We start from the raw sequence: 16,884 nt of genomic DNA on the forward strand, positions 1-16,884 counted from the left end.
AATATTTCTTAGGTCGAGTCTGATAAAGTCTTACCTCACTTTTTACTTCTGGACATTTTCTACTTCGTAAAAAACAATGGTGGAGCTGGGTTTGGTGGCTTACCTCTGCAATCCTAGTACTCTGGTGACTGAGACAGGAGGATTGCTCTAAGTTCTAGGCAAGCCTGGACTACACAGTAGAACTTTGACTCCTAAAACAAAACAAACAAAAACAAAAGGAATAGAACATTTGAAAATCTTTTTTTTTTGCCAGTTGTTTCTCAGAAAGTCGTGATCCATGTATAAATAGACACCTTTGAGGGTAGCCACACATACAAGAGAAACTACTTCTGCTTTTATTTGAATAGACAAGAACTAAGATTATTAGTTATTAGTTGACCATTTGTATTTTATTTTTCAAGCCCAGAATGTTCCGTTTTCCAGGATGGGTCATGAGCAATTTTATAGACATTATATTAACTTGGTTGTACAAGGGGCCTGGAGAGGAGGTTCGGAGAGAAAAGGGCTTACTGCTCTTCCCAAATGGGGCACCTGCACAGACGTGGTGTGCATAAGCCCACACAGGGCCTGGAGATTAAAACAGATAAAATAAGAAAGTGCTGGGTTGGTCACGGCAGATACTCTGTCACCATTTATTCACAGCAGAGCCTTCCAACACTGTGATGGTAATTAGAATCAGGAACTTGAGAATCAACTCCAGCTTCCTTTAACAGTAGTATATAATGACCAATTTGACAGTGCTATGTACAGGAACTTGTATGAGATACTAGTTTTCCTTCTCAACTAATTGTTAATCAATCATGTTTTAGCTTTTGGAATTTTCCCCAAATATTTTGTTAAAATTGGGCCCTTTTCAGTTACATTAATCCAAGTTGGAAATAGAAATAATAATAGACTGATTAATAATAATAAAAACGTTATGATAGTTGTGTTTTTCACATATTTAATTCTCACAGCAGACCCATTCCACTGAGGCTGTTATTCGAGCTTCAGAGAGGAAGAGCCTAAAGCGCAGCCAGTGTGGCAAAGGCAGAAGCTGAGATCGTCATTTGGTCCTTGTCTGTGTGTCGGGCTGTGTCCCACATGTGGACTTGGGCAAGTGACTTAGCTTCCATACAGCCCCGTTTACACACAGTTTCCCGTGTGTAAACAAGGGGCAGGGACTCTGCCTTACCGCATGTTGTGTGGTGATGGGAAGGTGTGGCTTTGAGTCCTGCACACAATCCCAGCCAGTACCGGGCTTGAGTCACTTTGTGGAGTAATTCCTTTAACTGCAGCTTTGCTTCACTCCACCTCTGAGAAGTGGCTGTTTCTCTGCTTTCAGTGGTGCATATCTTAAGTTGTTTTCAAGTGATTTTATTTAGTTCTTAAGGAACTTAAAAGTTATCTTAAACGGACTTAGGATATCTTAGTAGAAAGTAAATTTAAAGTAATGTAGCTCACTGATGAAGCTTTACTTTTAATATAAATGTGGTTAAATTGGAAACACAAAAGGGTTTTTATGTGATCTGAGATTGTGTTTGATGGGGTGAGGTTGCCATTTGACCAATGCTGTATTTAAAGGTATTTTTTGATGCTTAATTATAGATAAGAGAAGTAAGCCAACTGATATATTTGCAATTGGCTTTGAAGAAATGGTGGAGTTGAACGCTGGGAACATTGTGAATGCAAGGTAAGCTCTCCTGATGGCAGCACGGGAGGACAGGTAAGGAGTTGTCACCACGGTGCTGACATTGGGGAGATATGTGGAAAGGACTTTGTAAACTGTAAATAGTATGAGGATCGTTCTAAACTTCAGTTGATACTATGTTAGAAATTAAGACTGAAGATTACAGATATCTGTTTAAAAATAATAGGAACAGGCAAAATGGCTGTTCTCCAAACGTGATAACCTGAGTTTGATCCCTGGAACCAATCTAAAGAGTAGAAGGAGAGACAAGCTCTACGGAGTTGTCTTGTGACCTCCACCTGTGCACTGTAGCATGCATGCCTGTGCACATACACATACACTAAGAAATAACGTTTAAACAATGGAGATCCCATGACAGTTAACATAATCTCTTTTTTTCTTCTTCCTTAACATTTTTAAATTCGAAGTTTACTGGGAAGCACGGTATTGTTTTATGTTTTTTATTAATTGCTTAATGTCTGCATTAAGATAACTGAATTATTACATATACTTCATGTACTTCCATTTGTTATGCTTCAGTATTATGAGTGAATTATGTGAAGAAAAACCACATATAATATATATAGTTGGAATAAAACAGTTTAATAACCTTGCTAGAAAATGTCTCCTCAGCTAGGTACTACATCAAAACTCAGCAAGTGGTAGTACTTCTTAAAGACGAACCGGCAGTCTTGAGACCTTGCCGTGAACTTTAAAAAGACGCATTCCTTCCTGTGTATGTGACTGAGTGTTCAGTCTGCATGTATGTCAGCGTCCCACACGCGGACACTGCCTGCGAGAGGTCAGAAGCAGGTCAGAGTCTCAGAGAACTGGAGTTCCACCCCATGGGGTCTGGGGACTGCACGTGGGTGCTCAGCTGGAGTAGCCAGTGCTCTTAACTGTGAGCACGTAAGCGTCTTGTGCTCTCCTTGTACTAACATGGTGGTCTTTTACCATGGCATGATCTGTGTGTTGGTCATTTAGAAAAAAAGCTCACTGACTGTATAGGTCTTCCTAATTCTGACACGTCTTGTTCAGTGTGAGTGTACTGTTGTGGTTGGAATCATCAATGATTATTTCATCAAAATCTTTAAATGTTGGGAAACTGCAAAGATCACAGTAGCTAATACAAATTTTACAAAATTCTAACTTTCGCTTGAAAATGCAAGTTTTGGGGCAACAAATAGCTCAACAGGTAAGGACATTTGCCACCAAGCCTGATAATCCTAGTGTGGAACCTACATGGTAGAGGTAAAGAGCAGCTCTTCAGGTTGTCTTCTGATCTACACACACACACATGCACGCACGCACAAGCACGCGCAAACAAACACACAGGCAAACCAAAAACTTTTTAAATATACAGAAGAAAATTCCAAGTTTTATCCTTTTTGTTTTTGATTTTTGAGTTTTGGGTTTTCTTTTTCAGACAGGGCCCCAGTCTGGGTCCCAAACTAGCCATGTAGTTGAGGATGGCCTTAAACTTCTAATTCTTCTGCCTCTACCTCCCAAGGGCTGAATTACAACTGAGAACGCAACACTCACTTTTACCCTGTGATGGGGATTGAACCTAGGGCTTCATGCATGCTAGACAAACACTGTGCTGAGTGAGCTATATCCCCTGTCTTGAAGTCTTATTAGTAGAAACTAATACTGTTGGTTAGTTCCCTTGTAACAGACAGGACTGGTGGAAGAAGTAAGTGCCCAATAACTTCAGTCCGACTGACCACAGCCTGTGTAGTCTCTCAAGGATGGTGTGCTGAGAGGTGACGGTCAGCTCCAGCCTGTGTAGTCTCTCAAGGATGGTGTGCCGAGAGGTGACAGTCAGCTCCCAGCCTAGTGTCAGGTGCTTCCTCCTGAGGTGAGCACACTTGATGTCTAGAGACTTGCACTCAGAACATTGAAAACAGGCGGGTCCCCACCCTCAAAGAAAGAAAAGGAAAAAAAAAAAAAAGAAAAGAAAACAGGTGGGATGCTCCAAGGTGGAGTCTAAGAGATTAGTAATGTTCACTACTTCCTCGAAGATAGCTCTCAGCTTTGGATACCTTCACAGTTTAATTTGTAAACTGTTGTTATAACAAGTTACTTTTAACCAAATCACATCTCAAAAATAGTTCATCTAGAAAATTCAGAGAATAAAGTCAACTATTCATTGTGGAAGGCCTTACATTCATTATTCCTAAATAAAGGAAATCTTTACTAAAGATTTCTCTTTAGTAAAGTGGTGATTTTTTTTCCACTTGTTTAACCAGTATCTATTGATCATGTCACTCTAAAGATACATCTGAAGGAATGAAAAGGACAGTGCCCTTGTCTGCATGGAGACTGTCTTCTACTGAGAAGACATGGACAGTGCCAGGAACGTTAATGAATAGGTGGTAGAGCATGTGAGAAGTATGCTGTGGAACATGGGTAACAAGAAGGTAGGGCCTCGGAAGTGGAGGGCTTGAAGCAGGGTAGGGTTTACTGTAGAGATGACTGGAGGAGTGACCAAAGAAAATAATAAAGATGGCATTTGCTTCCAGAATCTGCCATACAGTGTTGGCATTATGGTTGTAATGAGTTCTGTTTGGAGACAGTATGGTACATGCCCTAAGACAGGTGGGTGTGAGGTCATATTCTTGCTTAATATTTATGTGACCTGGAATAATGAGAACAACAACAACAACAAAAAAAAAAACCCAAAAAACAAACAAAAAAAAAATAGTTTCCTCTCAATTGGAGGCTCTGAGGTCCAAACTCACTTCTCCGAAAACTTACAAAAAAACAAATATTTATCCCATCTTTTTTCTATGACTGCATTGCAGAATAATTGAATAGTTGATTCCAGTTCTTTCTGAAGCTTAATTACAGTTGCCTGTGTTGTACTGTTACAAAGTAAACGTTTGTATCTCCTTGTGGAGTAATAGATCTGTACAATGACCATCACTAGATGATACTGATAAATCCCTGAAGACCAGCCATGGGCAACTTGGTAAAGAGTGTGTTCGCCCCATTTTTGCCAAAAGAAATGCACAAATAAAAGTGAGCTTGTTGGTGGCACACGGCTTTAATCCCAGCACTCGGGAGGCAGAGGCAGGCAGATCTCTGTGAGTTCGATGCCAGCCTGGGCTACAGAATGAGTTCCAGAATAGACTCCAAAGCTACACAGAGAAACCCTGTCTCAGAAACACGCCCCCCCCCCCAAAAAAATGAGCTTGTTGCTTAGTCAAGTTCCTGTACCAGTCAGCATAAAGGAAGAATGAGTTATAGGAACAAGGTAAGACATCAGCAGAGCACATTAGCCGCACATAGACTGCTGACATTTTACAGGCAGATGGTCTGGTGTTTGTTTTTTAGTTGCCATTGTGAAGTAAGGAGGCAAGGACAGTGGAGGAGCCATTAGGACAGAGAGTGGAGAGGCATGGCCAGTAGTGCATTGTAGAAACCAGATTTGGCCTGTTCTAAGAGACCATGATGGCAAGAAGACCAGGGTTTTTAGAAAATAAGGGAAGTTTCAATCCTAATTGAGTGTTAGGTGATGGTGAAGAAGTGCTACTGTTTAAGTTGGTGATGGCATCGTGGTTATGTCAAGATAAAAATGTTCATTGTATTAAAGATACAAAAATAATTATGAGTGAAATGGTGTATGTCTTAGATTTGGTCTAAAATATCCAAGTTTACAAGAAAGAGGTGGGGAGGGGAGGAGGGAGGCAGGGAGAGACAGAGATTTAAGCTAAATAATTGGGTATATGGAGACTTACAGTTACCAATCTCAGGCTTTCTAAATTGTTTTCCATAATAAATCATTTAAAAGAAAAATTTTAAAATAAAAAAAATTTAGTTTAGGGGACTGGAAAGGTAGTAGTTAAAATGTCTTATTGTTCTTCCAGAGGACCAGAGTTCAATTCCCACCAGCCACATAGGGTGGCTCACAACAGCCTGTAACTCTGTCTCCAGAGATTCTGATCCTTTCTCTGGCCTCCTCCAGCACCTACACATGCATCTCACACACACACACACACACACACACACACACACACACACACACACACGTAGTTTTTAAGTAAATAAATGTAAATTCATGAAAATAAGAGAAATGGGGATTAGGGAGGGGAGGTGGTATGTAAAAGTATATGCTTCTCCATGAGCCCAATAGTACTTGAGACTAAAGTGTAAAACTTGGCCAAGTTACTCACCTTATGTCATTTATTAAGTCCTTTCCTGTCTCCTTTGTTTTGTTTTATTTCTTGGTGGGTTTTTTATTTTAGCATTGTTTGTTTGCGTGTGTGTGTGTGTGTGTGTGTGTGTGTGTGTGTGTGTGTGTGTGTATGTGGGGGGGAGGGAGAGAGAAGGCACATATGTGCAGTTGTGTTCATGCAGAGGTCAGAGGGTGACTTTTCAGGGTCACTTCTCCTTCCCCAAGGGTCATGGGGATTGAACTCAGGTCGTCAGGCTTGCTAGTGACACCTTTACATGGTGAACCATCTCTCCTCATAGAAGAGTTATACAGTAGATTTCGAAATGCTGTATTATTTTGGTTAAGCTGCAGGGTCTTCTCTTTAATGGAAACAAAAAACAGATGGCATGAAATTTTCTTCTTTTTAAGAAACCAGTTGTGTAAAAGTGTGGTATCTTCCTAAAGATCCCTCTCTAATACTTTGGTAGCACAACAAACCAGAAGCTCTGGGCAGTAGAGCTGCAGAAGACCATCTCCAGAGACAACAAGTATGTCCTGCTGGCTTCGGAGCAGTTAGTGGGTGTCTGCCTGTTTGTTTTTATCAGACCGCAGCATGCTCCTTTTATCAGGTCAGTGGCAGACGCTGTCCTCTGGCTCTTCTCACTGAATGACAACAGAGTCCTCAAGTGTGCAGTGCATCTCTCCATTTGTAATTATGTTTTAAAGGGATGTTGCGGTGGATACTGTGAAGACTGGGATGGGAGGAGCGACTGGAAACAAGGGAGCAGTTGCAATCCGGATGCTCTTCCACACCACCAGCCTTTGCTTTGTCTGCAGCCATTTTGCTGCGGGGCAGTCACAAGTCAAGGAGAGAAATGAGGATTTTGGAGAAATAGCACGGAAATTGAGTTTTCCCATGGTAAGCTTCTGCTGTTTATTCTTTAAGATAAACCTTTGGATTGTATTTTAATTTACCCTACATTTTTTGTCAGCCAACTTTGAAGATTTAAAGCAGTTCTCAGAAACATCAACAGTACCCATCTACTTTGTCTTATTACTATTGGCTCAAGAAACGGTGTTGATAGTGGCAAGCACATTTGAAGCAAAGAAATAATGTGAAACACATTAAAACATTGTTTTGAACTTCAAATGCTATCTCATGTTTCCAGGGAAGGATGCTGTTTTCCCATGACTATGTATTTTGGTGTGGTGATTTCAACTATCGAATTGATCTTCCTAATGAAGAAGTTAAAGAGCTCATAAGACAACAAAATTGGGATTCTCTTATAGCTGGGGACCAACTCATCAATCAGAAAAATGCAGGGCAGGTAAATACACACTGGAAGGTGGGCGTGTGTTACAGAGGGGGGTTTGGAGCGCTGGAGAGATGGATCAGCGGTTAAGTGCACTTGCTGCTCTTGTAAAAGACCCAGGTTCAGTACCCAGCACCCACACATTGAGCAGCCCACAACCACCTGTAACTCCAGTTCCAGGGGATCCAGTGTCCTCCTGTGGCCTGTGCAGGCCCTGCACGTGACATGGTACACATACAGACAAGTAGGCATATGCAGATGCACATAAATAAAAAGAAATTTTTCTTCTTAAATAAAAAAGAAAATAAGAGGATCTGGGGGCCAGGGAGAGGGGTAGAGGTTTAAATCCTGTCCATGCAATCCTGAAGATCTAGGTTTGATCCCCAGAACCTACCCGAGAAGCCCCAGCTGAAAGCCCTGGTGCAGTGGCATGCACCTGTAATCACAGGTGGACAGGAGGGAAACCCAAGAGCATCAGCCAATTGCCAGGAGCTCGAGGAACAGTCAGCCTGGGGCATGCTGCACTGTAGAATCAAGAGAACTCTGCCTCACTGAGTGGAGGGCGAGAACCAACTCCCAAAAGTTGTCCTCTGACCTCCACATGTGCCCTGTGACACATACATGCCCTCCTTACTCAACGTACTTACACATAAAAGTATAAGCATTCAATAAATAAAATTGTAAAAGGAGGGTATGAGCCAGGCAGTAGTGGCGCACACCTTTAATCCCAGCACTCAGGAGGCAGGGGCAGGTGGATCTCTGTGCGTTCGAGGCTGGCCTGGTCTACACAGTGAGTTCCAGGGCAGCCAGGACTACACAGAGAAACCCTGTCTCAAAAAAACAACAAACAACAACAAAAGGAGGGTATGAATTTTGACAGACATAATTTTTTATTCCATTTCCATATTTATTGGGAGCTGTTTATATGTACCTGTGACTAAACATATAGAATTATTTTTTTCTTGAAAGATTAGAAATAAGAAAGGAAGGGGAAGAGGATTTTAAAAAGTATATAATTCTTCCTAGGAAGAAAAATACATTAATGTGTCTATAAAATGTACTTTCAAACAGAAGGCTTATAATTTGAGGGGATGATAATAATGTGGAATCTCAGATTAAGAGAAGTGGTTGGAGACCACTGGTGTAGTATCTGAGATCATCAAGCTTGAATTCTTAGACCTTGGTGACCATTCACCTTTTTAGACATCAGCTCCACTATGTGGAAGTATGACGTCAGGTTCGATGATGCCCAGTATCTCGTATCATCTTCTACTTTTTTTAAAGATGAGGCTAGCCTAAGGATTGAACCTAGGTCCTCATGCTTTCGAAGCAAGTGCTCTACTCCAGTCCTTCATAGAGTTCTGAATGCCTCATAGAGTAGGGTGACTTCCTTTATTCATGCTTTTAACGTTTTATTAATGGAAGGTTAAGTGGCAGGAAGAAGGTCACATGCTAGGTTTGGGTAGGGGGTGGTGTTATTCAGTTCTGTTTGAAGTGTTCACTGGATAGATAGTTTGTAGGAGACTATCCAGCACGTAAAAATAAAAGTGGAGGACTAGAGAGATGACTCAGTGGTTAAGAGCACTTGCTGCTCTATCAGATGACCCTAGATCCAAAGCCAAATTCTGGCCTCCATGAACACCTGCACACATGTGTACACACGCGCGCACACACACACACACACACACACACACACACACACACACACACTGGCCAGCTCAGTTTGAGGCGCCAACAGACTTAGGTTGCTCTCAGCCTTGATACTACTTCTTACAGTATCAGCAGTCATAACTGCCAGAATGCTAAGAATAAGACACTGAGTGTTCAGCCCTGAATCATACATCCATATTAACCCCACCACCACCAAGGTTCAGGGTATGTCTCAGAAGGAGTGCAAGGGCAGCAGGATAAGGAGCTCGGTAACCACATGGCTGTGGTGGTCATGAACTCAGCAGCTGTAGTAAACTGAACAAAGCTTAGATAAGACCAAGCCATCCAAAATTGCAGCATGGATGGGGTGGATGATCTCTGGACCCCATACCTTATGGGGGAGCCATTGACAGTTGATAGTTGCTGGAAGTGGGGACAATTTTTTTTGAGGATGTGGCCACTGGTAGGTTTCCCATTCTCTAGTGCAGTGGTTCTCAACCTATGGGTCACGGGCCCAAAGGGGTCAAATAACCCTTTCACAGGGGTCGCCTAACACCACTGGAAAACACAGATGTTTACATTATGTTTTAAAACAGCAAAATTACAGTCATGAAGTAGCAATGAAGTAATCTATGGTTGGGGTCAGCACAACCTGAGGAACTGTGTTCAAGGGAACTGCATTAGGAAGGTGGAGACCCACTGCTCTAGTGCACGGCCCCACATCCATGCACATGTGTACAGCACTAGTTGGACTTAATGAGTTATCAAAAGAAGAAGAAATATGATCCTGAGAGGAATGGGGAGAGCTGAAGGGGAGAAATAGAGGGTGAAATGATCCTGTTTCATCGCATACATGGAGTCTCCAAAATCAAGACATTTTTAAGTAAAAACATGAACATTTATGTGTTTTGGAATAACTTTGTGTATGTTTATTTTAGATTTTTAGAGGATTTTTAGAGGGAAAAGTGACGTTTGCTCCAACCTATAAATATGACTTGTTTTCTGAAGACTATGACACCAGTGAGAAGTGCCGCACCCCGGCATGGACAGACCGAGTCCTCTGGAGGAGGAGGAAGTGGCCTTTTGACAGATCAGGTTAGGAGTGGACTTTTTTATTTAGGTAAATTAATGTGAATTTTGTAGGGGGAGTGATAAACATAAGAGCTTTTTTGTACAAAGTTTATCTAGCATAAAACAAACATTTAAAAACATTTTATGTGTATTTTTTCAGTAACATAATTTCATGTAAAGTGAGTGAAGAGACATTTATTTTGTAAAATTTCTGATTGTAGTCCTGAAATTGAGGATTTTGAATGAGACTTGGCTATTGAACTTTTATGAAACAGTATTTGGTCCCAGGTTCCAAGTAATCTTAGAAGTTAGCAACATTTCAGTTCTTCCCAAGTAAAGAAGAAAATAACATGACAAATATATCTCTAGTTTAAAGATCTCTGGACTGTCTGCTTCCAGAGTTTTGACATTTTAGCCTCAGACTCCTGAAGGCTCTACAAGGAAGTGGGCACTTACATGTGTCATGTGACCTCTCCTCACGTGACTGCTCTTGAATTGTCTTTTATTCTGATTGCAGCTGAAGATTTGGATCTTCTGAATGCTAGTTTCCAAGATGAAAGCAAAATCCTTTACACATGGACCCCTGGCACTTTGCTGCACTATGGGAGAGCCGAGCTGAAGACTTCTGACCACAGGTTTAAACAGCCTCAGTTTTTAATGATGCTTGACGTTTGTGTGAAGGAAATCCTTTAGGAACATGTCTAATGCATCTCCCTTTGTGCCTTAAGGCCCGTCGTCGCCCTGATTGACATAGACATATTTGAAGTGGAGGCTGAGGAGAGACAGAAAATTTATAAAGAAGTCATTGCAGTCCAGGGCCCACCAGATGGCACAGTGCTGGTGTCGATCAAAAGTTCTGCACAAGGAAACGCTTTTTTTGATGACGCTTTGATTGATGAGCTGCTGCAGCAGTTTGCACAATTTGGGGAAGTCATACTCATCAGGTGAGTGAGACAGGCGTCTGAGCCAGAGTGTGTCAGAAGCAGTAGTTTCTACACTGGAAACCCGAACCTAGTGACTGACTAGTGTCTGAGTGTGACATTTCCAAATAAAGAGCTCTAGACAAGCGCTCCTAGGTTTGGAAATTAAGTTCCCGACATAGAGAACTTAAAATGAATAATGAACTTTTACATGAACATGAAGACAAAGGTATGTTTGAGTTCAGGAATAACCTTGTCAAGATTCCTCTACAGAGGAGCAAGCTCTGTGTGAGAATGAATGAGAACGCAGCTGTAGTTGATAATTTTAATGTTTCAAGGAGAGAGAAAAGTAAAGGGACCAGTACCCTAGGAGTCAAGAGGCTGAGGCAGGAGGATCAGGAGGTCAGGGCCAGCAGACTACATAGAAAGTGTGTCAATAACCACCTTTAGTAACTAAATAACCTGGAGGGAATTGTTGTTACTCTCCGAGGTTCGGGTCATTATAACTGGTCCATGTTCAGTTTCCAGCCAGCAGAAACGTGAGGAGTTGTGGGAGCCGTCCATCGCAGTCTCAGTTCCCAGTATTGACTTCACCGTGTACTCTCTAAAGCTGAACAACATGCCTCTTGTCTAAGAGGGTTTCTTTCACATGTACGACCGTTTGGGGAAATTGAATTTCATATGTGTTTTTAATTCCACGGGGAAAGGAATACTACTTAATTCCTTTGTATGTTGTTCATTTGCTTGGGTATGTTTGACTTGTGTTCAAACCTCCACACGAGGTATCGTAGAAGAGCAGAGGAGAAGTAAAAGACATGGCATGTGCTTTTAATCTAGTCAGAGGAGTCGCAGTAGTGACTTCTCCAGGTCCATAGATTGAAGGGAGGGTAGTTTCTGTAGAGTGGACCTCATGCCTGCGACACATGAGGTCCTTTCAGGGAGCAGAGGGCAAATGGAAAGAAATTGTGTTTACATTTCAGATCCTTTGACTTTTCTTACCCCTCCCCCACATCTTTGAGAGCAATCTATTTTAAATATTCCAAATCTTATAAAATCTGAACCTGAGAGATGGCTCGGTGAACAAAAGCACTACCTGAGTTCCATCCCTGGGATCCATGTGAGGGTGAAAGGAGAAGGCCAATTCCACAGAATTGTCCTCTGACCTCCACATGCATGCTTGGCAATAATAAATTAGTTAGCTTCTAGAAGACTTAAAAATGGCTCTAGAAAGTACATGGTAAAATCTCCCAGTTTTACAGATGACAGTAAGCCTTGCCAAGTATGGAAATGTCAGTCCACCGGAAACATCTGTGAACTATGTGAGTGGGCAGCAATGAGCAAATGTAAACTACAGCATTGAACTGGAAGACTCTAAGTGGTGTAAGAGAGAGAGACTGGTAAAGGAGCAGGGACTTGTGTCTGTTTAACACGCTGGGTTCTCGCTAGTTCAGAATTGAAGCTAAAAGCTTTCCTCCGAGTGCTGTCAACATTAGTATTGATAAGCAAACCGGGTGTTACTGTGATATACAGCCGTGGGGTGTCTGGACACTTAGGATATTATGCTTGTTACACAGTGGTGCCAAACTGATAAGGAAAAGCAGATACTAAAAGTAAAGCAGAGGTGGATGTGGGGGTGTACAGCTGTGGTCAAGGTGCAGTTACCAAAGAACCAGTAATGTTTGGAACTCAGGACACTGGTGCATCTAAGAACAGTCTTACAGGGGTATCCTCCATGGCCAGCCATTTGGTAGTTATTTAGGTAAGACTACCTACCATCCCTGTGAATTTCAAATGACAACACTTTTGTAACTTTATAACTTCATGCCAGGGAAGTGGAGTCAGTTGTCTTGGTCATGTCTGAGTGATTCTAAGATGTATTCCATGTGCTCTTGATTTCAGTAGAGTAGTTTGGCACACTTTTATTTTGGTCTTTTTTTTCCCTTAAAATCCATAATGTTTTAGACTCTGAGCGTGAGACAAAAAGGTTTTCTCCATATGGTTGGGGAAGTTCAGTTTGCAAAATTGCTTTTGTAAATAAGATGGATAAACATTGTTTTATTCTTTGGTTATAAACCTCCTTATATAATCAGTGACTCTTCAAAAGGTGTCCTTTGTTTCATTTTCTCCTTTTGGGGGGTTTGTAGCTTGAGTTTTCCTGCCTGGCCCACAGTCAGGGCAAATCTCTTTCACCTGCCAGTCCCACAGCCTCTCAGACCCGACCAAGTAAACACAGAGACTTATGTTGCTTTCAAACTGTATGGCCGTGGCAGGCTTCTTGCTAACTACAGCTCAAATTAATCCATTTCCATTAATCTATACCTTGCCACATGGCTCGTGGCTTACCGGTATCTTCCCATGCTGTTTGTCATCGTGGCAGCTGGCAGTGTCTCTCTGACTCAGCCTTCCACTTCCCAGCTTTATTCTCCTCCTTGCCCCGCCTATACTTCCTGCCTAGCCAACGGCCAATCAGTGTTTTATTGATTAATAAGCAACACATTTGCCATACATCCCACAGCAGGGGTTTCTTGTTTCCAAAGTATAATCTTGGAGTCATAGCAAAGAAGAAATATCTTGTGCAGACAAACACCTAACCCAGAGCTCCTTGTGACCAGTTAGTTGGGTTGTTTGGAGTTTCCTTCTTATTAATAGTTTCTGTAGTCTTTCTCAGTCAAAGGAAATAACCTTCAGGAAAGTCACTGCAACAGTGAAAATGCATAGACCCTCACTGTGGAGTCAGATGTAGCCCTTCCTCCTGCCTGTCCTGTTACCTTAAGGTAAAAGAAACAGGAGGGAAGTGCTGTGTCCGAGGGCGCCCTCCTCTGGGGACCAGCCCAGTGGTCTCCATGTTCTCTTCTTGGCTCCAGTTGTTCATTAGGAACCAGTGGCCAGAGATTGAGCTAGTAATGTCTGAGGAGTTCATTTTCTTCTCATGTATCACTGTTCTTTTTCTTAAAGATTCGTAGAAGATAAAATGTGGGTTACATTTTTGGAGGGAAGCTCTGCCTTGAATGTTCTGAGCCTAAATGGTAAAGAGGTAAGGTAGATTTGATGATTCTAAGCCATTTGAAATGCCTGAAGATTGTATTTGTATAAGCATGCTACGAGAGTGCCTAAATGTATTTTCAGTTAAGGAAAATAGAAGGCTGTGAACTGTGTAAGAGTTACTTAATATTTTTATTTAGACTAGTTTTCTGCCTAACTTAGGGTTATTTTACTTTCCCCTTAGAGATAGTAACCGGTGACAGAAACAAAAAGGAAAACGTGTTCACTGTCTAATTTGATTTCTACCATATTTAATGCAAAATATTATAAATTTTTAATTAAGGTTAGATATTCCAGCTCCTCTCTACATTATTATCAAGTGGAGGACATGCTTTTTTTACAAGAACATGAGGCAGAAGGTCCTCACCATTTCCGGGAGTTACCTGTAAGCTGCTGAAGAAAGGCTTTGGTGTCAGCTCCCTTGCCAGCCTGGATACATAATTGCCACAGATGGGAAACACTCCACACTGTTGCACTTTCAAATGTAACAGCTGGGATGTTCCTAGCCTGTGATTTGAAATGTCACCATGAGAAGCTTACCCCGTGACCTGGAGTAATTATGTTTCAGTGAAAGGTCACATCTGTCAGTTGCTTTGAATCTGTTTGTCTTTGTTTAGCTGACTCCTGCATTGCTAAGCATGTGGTCATTAGATGCACTAGACCGAGTGCTGGTTCAGTCTCTCCAACAGAGAGCAGCTCCTCTCCTCCAGAGTTGACCAGCTCTCTCTTTTCATGTTAGGAATTTGTTTGATTTTTTTTGTTTTGTTTTTAATGCAATACTAATATATTCACGTCAAAATGAATTAGAAAAAAAACAGAAAATGCAAGATAATATTAAGTTGACCATTTTAGAAGTTACACATTTCTAAACCTCTAAAGTGTTGCCTTTGTTAGAACCATTAATTTAACCCTAATTTTTTCATAAATTATCCAATTTCAGAGAAAAACCTGAAGAAGTTGGGCATGGTGGCACACACCTGTGATCCCAGCTCTTAGTAAACTGAGGCAGGAGCCTCACTGAATTTTAGGCCAGCCTAGGCTACACAGTGTGTCTCAAAACACAAAAAGCAATACACAAACGCACACACAAATAAATAATAAAAAAATAAAAGAAAGTGTTTTTTAAATATACTATTTGGTAAATATACAAGATTTTTGTTGATTTTAAAAAATGATATGTGAAATATGTAGGTAAATGATGGATTCAGTTGAGTTTAATACTTGGGTCTGATAAGCAAATAAGAGACCAGTTGCTGTTAGACAAGCCATGCTGTTTAAGTGAGTGCCTTCAGGGAATCCTGAGAGCAGTAATACTTTGAGCTTGAATCTGCCCACAGAATTGCCAACTCACAGTGTTGAGTTGGACTTTTAAAAGTAATTGTTATAGTCCAATTTAATAACTAGTTGACAGAAAAAAAAGATACAGAAGAAAATCAACTCATATGAGTTGCAACTCAACTCATAGCTACACAGGTCATTTATAAATATTTAAAAGTTTAGTCTTCTTCCAACTAAGGAACTCTTCAAACAAAAGGCTGAAGCTGTATAAAAGAGCTTGTAACTAGGAAGCTGGTCTGTTGTATGGGGTGGACTTAGTGAGAGCTTTTCCTGTGTATCCTCTCCATGTCCCTGATGAAGGAGTCTTAGGACCATCAGCAATTTTTTAAAGAGTTTAAAAAATACAACAAGACAGTGTAGCTTGATTATAACATATTGGTGGTTTTGTTAAATCATATTTAGATCTAAAAATCACTTAAATGTATAAGGAAAGCAGAAGGCTTGCTTTACAAGTTTCAGCCATTCTGTTTCCAGAATGTAGACAATTTAAACTCGTCTTCACACAGCATTCTCCGACATTTGAAATGCTAAAACCGCAGGCCAGCACATGGCACCATACAGTGGAGCAGCTCTCGCCCCAATGACAGCGGCTGTGTGGTCCAGGCTTCCTGTCTCTCTGCGCTTGTTTCAGTGGAGGAACGCTAGTTAGTTCATGGATCCAAACCGGAATTACGTAACAGACTACCAGTAGTGTGGATTTGGCCAAGAAGAGAAACTGGCTCGAGAAAAGGAGTCCTAACTACCTTTATTTGGCATCATAAGCTTTTAAAGGCAGAATGGTGAACGGCCTGTACATGGGAAAATTTCAATATGTGTGGAAGGACTTATTTTGGCTAGAATCCAACTAAACTGTTGATGCCACTGCATAATGTAAATAGGCACCCTTCTCCCACGTTAGTTTCTGTGCTAATAAATATTTCTTCTGTATCTTTTTTCTGTCAACTAGTTATTAAATCGGACTATAACAATTACTTTAAAAAGTCCAGACTGGATCAAGAATTTAGAAGAAGAGATGAGTTTAGAGAAGATCAGTGTCACATTGCCCTCATCGACGAGCTCCACCCTGCTCGGTGAGGACGCAGAGGTCACAGCTGATTTTGACATGGAAGGTTCGTATGTTGAGCAGACGTTTTCTGTGTGTTTTTTGCTCACTCCCAGCACTCACGACTTAGTATCCAGTTTGTCTCTCCTTGAACACAGTATTAATAATGGTTTGTTCTATGTAGTATAAATGTTTATCTGATTACATTAGACTTGGTAATTTATATGCCATTTTATCATTAAATAATAAATACATTTGTATATTTTAGTTTATATTGTATGATAAAAGCACAGAGTGGTATTTTGAATGTGCCAGTTTGTGCCAATAATGATAGTTAAGCAGAAGTTAAGCAAAAAAAACAATTCTTTTTACTGCCAAAATGAGTTCATAGTAATTACTACAAAAGAAGAAATGTTCCAAAGGAATTCAGAGAGAGTCCAAGTGACTAGGAATACATTCATGTAAAACTGAAACTGTGCATATAAAGGTATCTACTTCAGTTGAAATTTTGAGACAAATTATCTGGGTATTGTAGTTTTTTTTAAACATTATTTGAAAGTACATTTGCTTTCTAATACTATATGTTATATGTGTGAGCATAATTTTCATTAGGATATAGTTTTGTGATTGATAGAGTGAATGTTTAGTGTGTATAAGACCCTGGCTTCCATCACTGACCTCCC

General features: G+C 40.9%; 1 protein-coding gene across 4 annotated transcripts in view; it reads left to right on the forward strand.

Moving 5' to 3' along the window:
* Positions 1-16,884, forward strand: part of Synj1 (synaptojanin 1) — a 77,122-nt gene that overhangs the window by 43,631 nt on the left and 16,607 nt on the right. For all 4 annotated transcript variants that reach the window (XM_059277653.1, XM_059277652.1, XM_059277654.1 and 1 more), the window contains exons 14-22: positions 1,588-1,672; positions 6,314-6,454; positions 6,552-6,744; positions 6,995-7,153; positions 9,727-9,883; positions 10,377-10,494; positions 10,588-10,803; positions 13,735-13,813; positions 16,106-16,268. In XM_059277653.1, the coding sequence (XP_059133636.1) occupies positions 1,588-1,672; positions 6,314-6,454; positions 6,552-6,744; positions 6,995-7,153; positions 9,727-9,883; positions 10,377-10,494; positions 10,588-10,803; positions 13,735-13,813; positions 16,106-16,268 (1,311 nt within the window). The remainder of the gene's footprint in view (positions 1-1,587; positions 1,673-6,313; positions 6,455-6,551; positions 6,745-6,994; positions 7,154-9,726; positions 9,884-10,376; positions 10,495-10,587; positions 10,804-13,734; positions 13,814-16,105; positions 16,269-16,884) is intronic.

This window comes from Peromyscus eremicus, chromosome 12 (genome assembly GCF_949786415.1).
Source record: "Peromyscus eremicus chromosome 12, PerEre_H2_v1, whole genome shotgun sequence".
Taxonomy (NCBI): Eukaryota; Metazoa; Chordata; class Mammalia; order Rodentia; family Cricetidae; genus Peromyscus; species Peromyscus eremicus.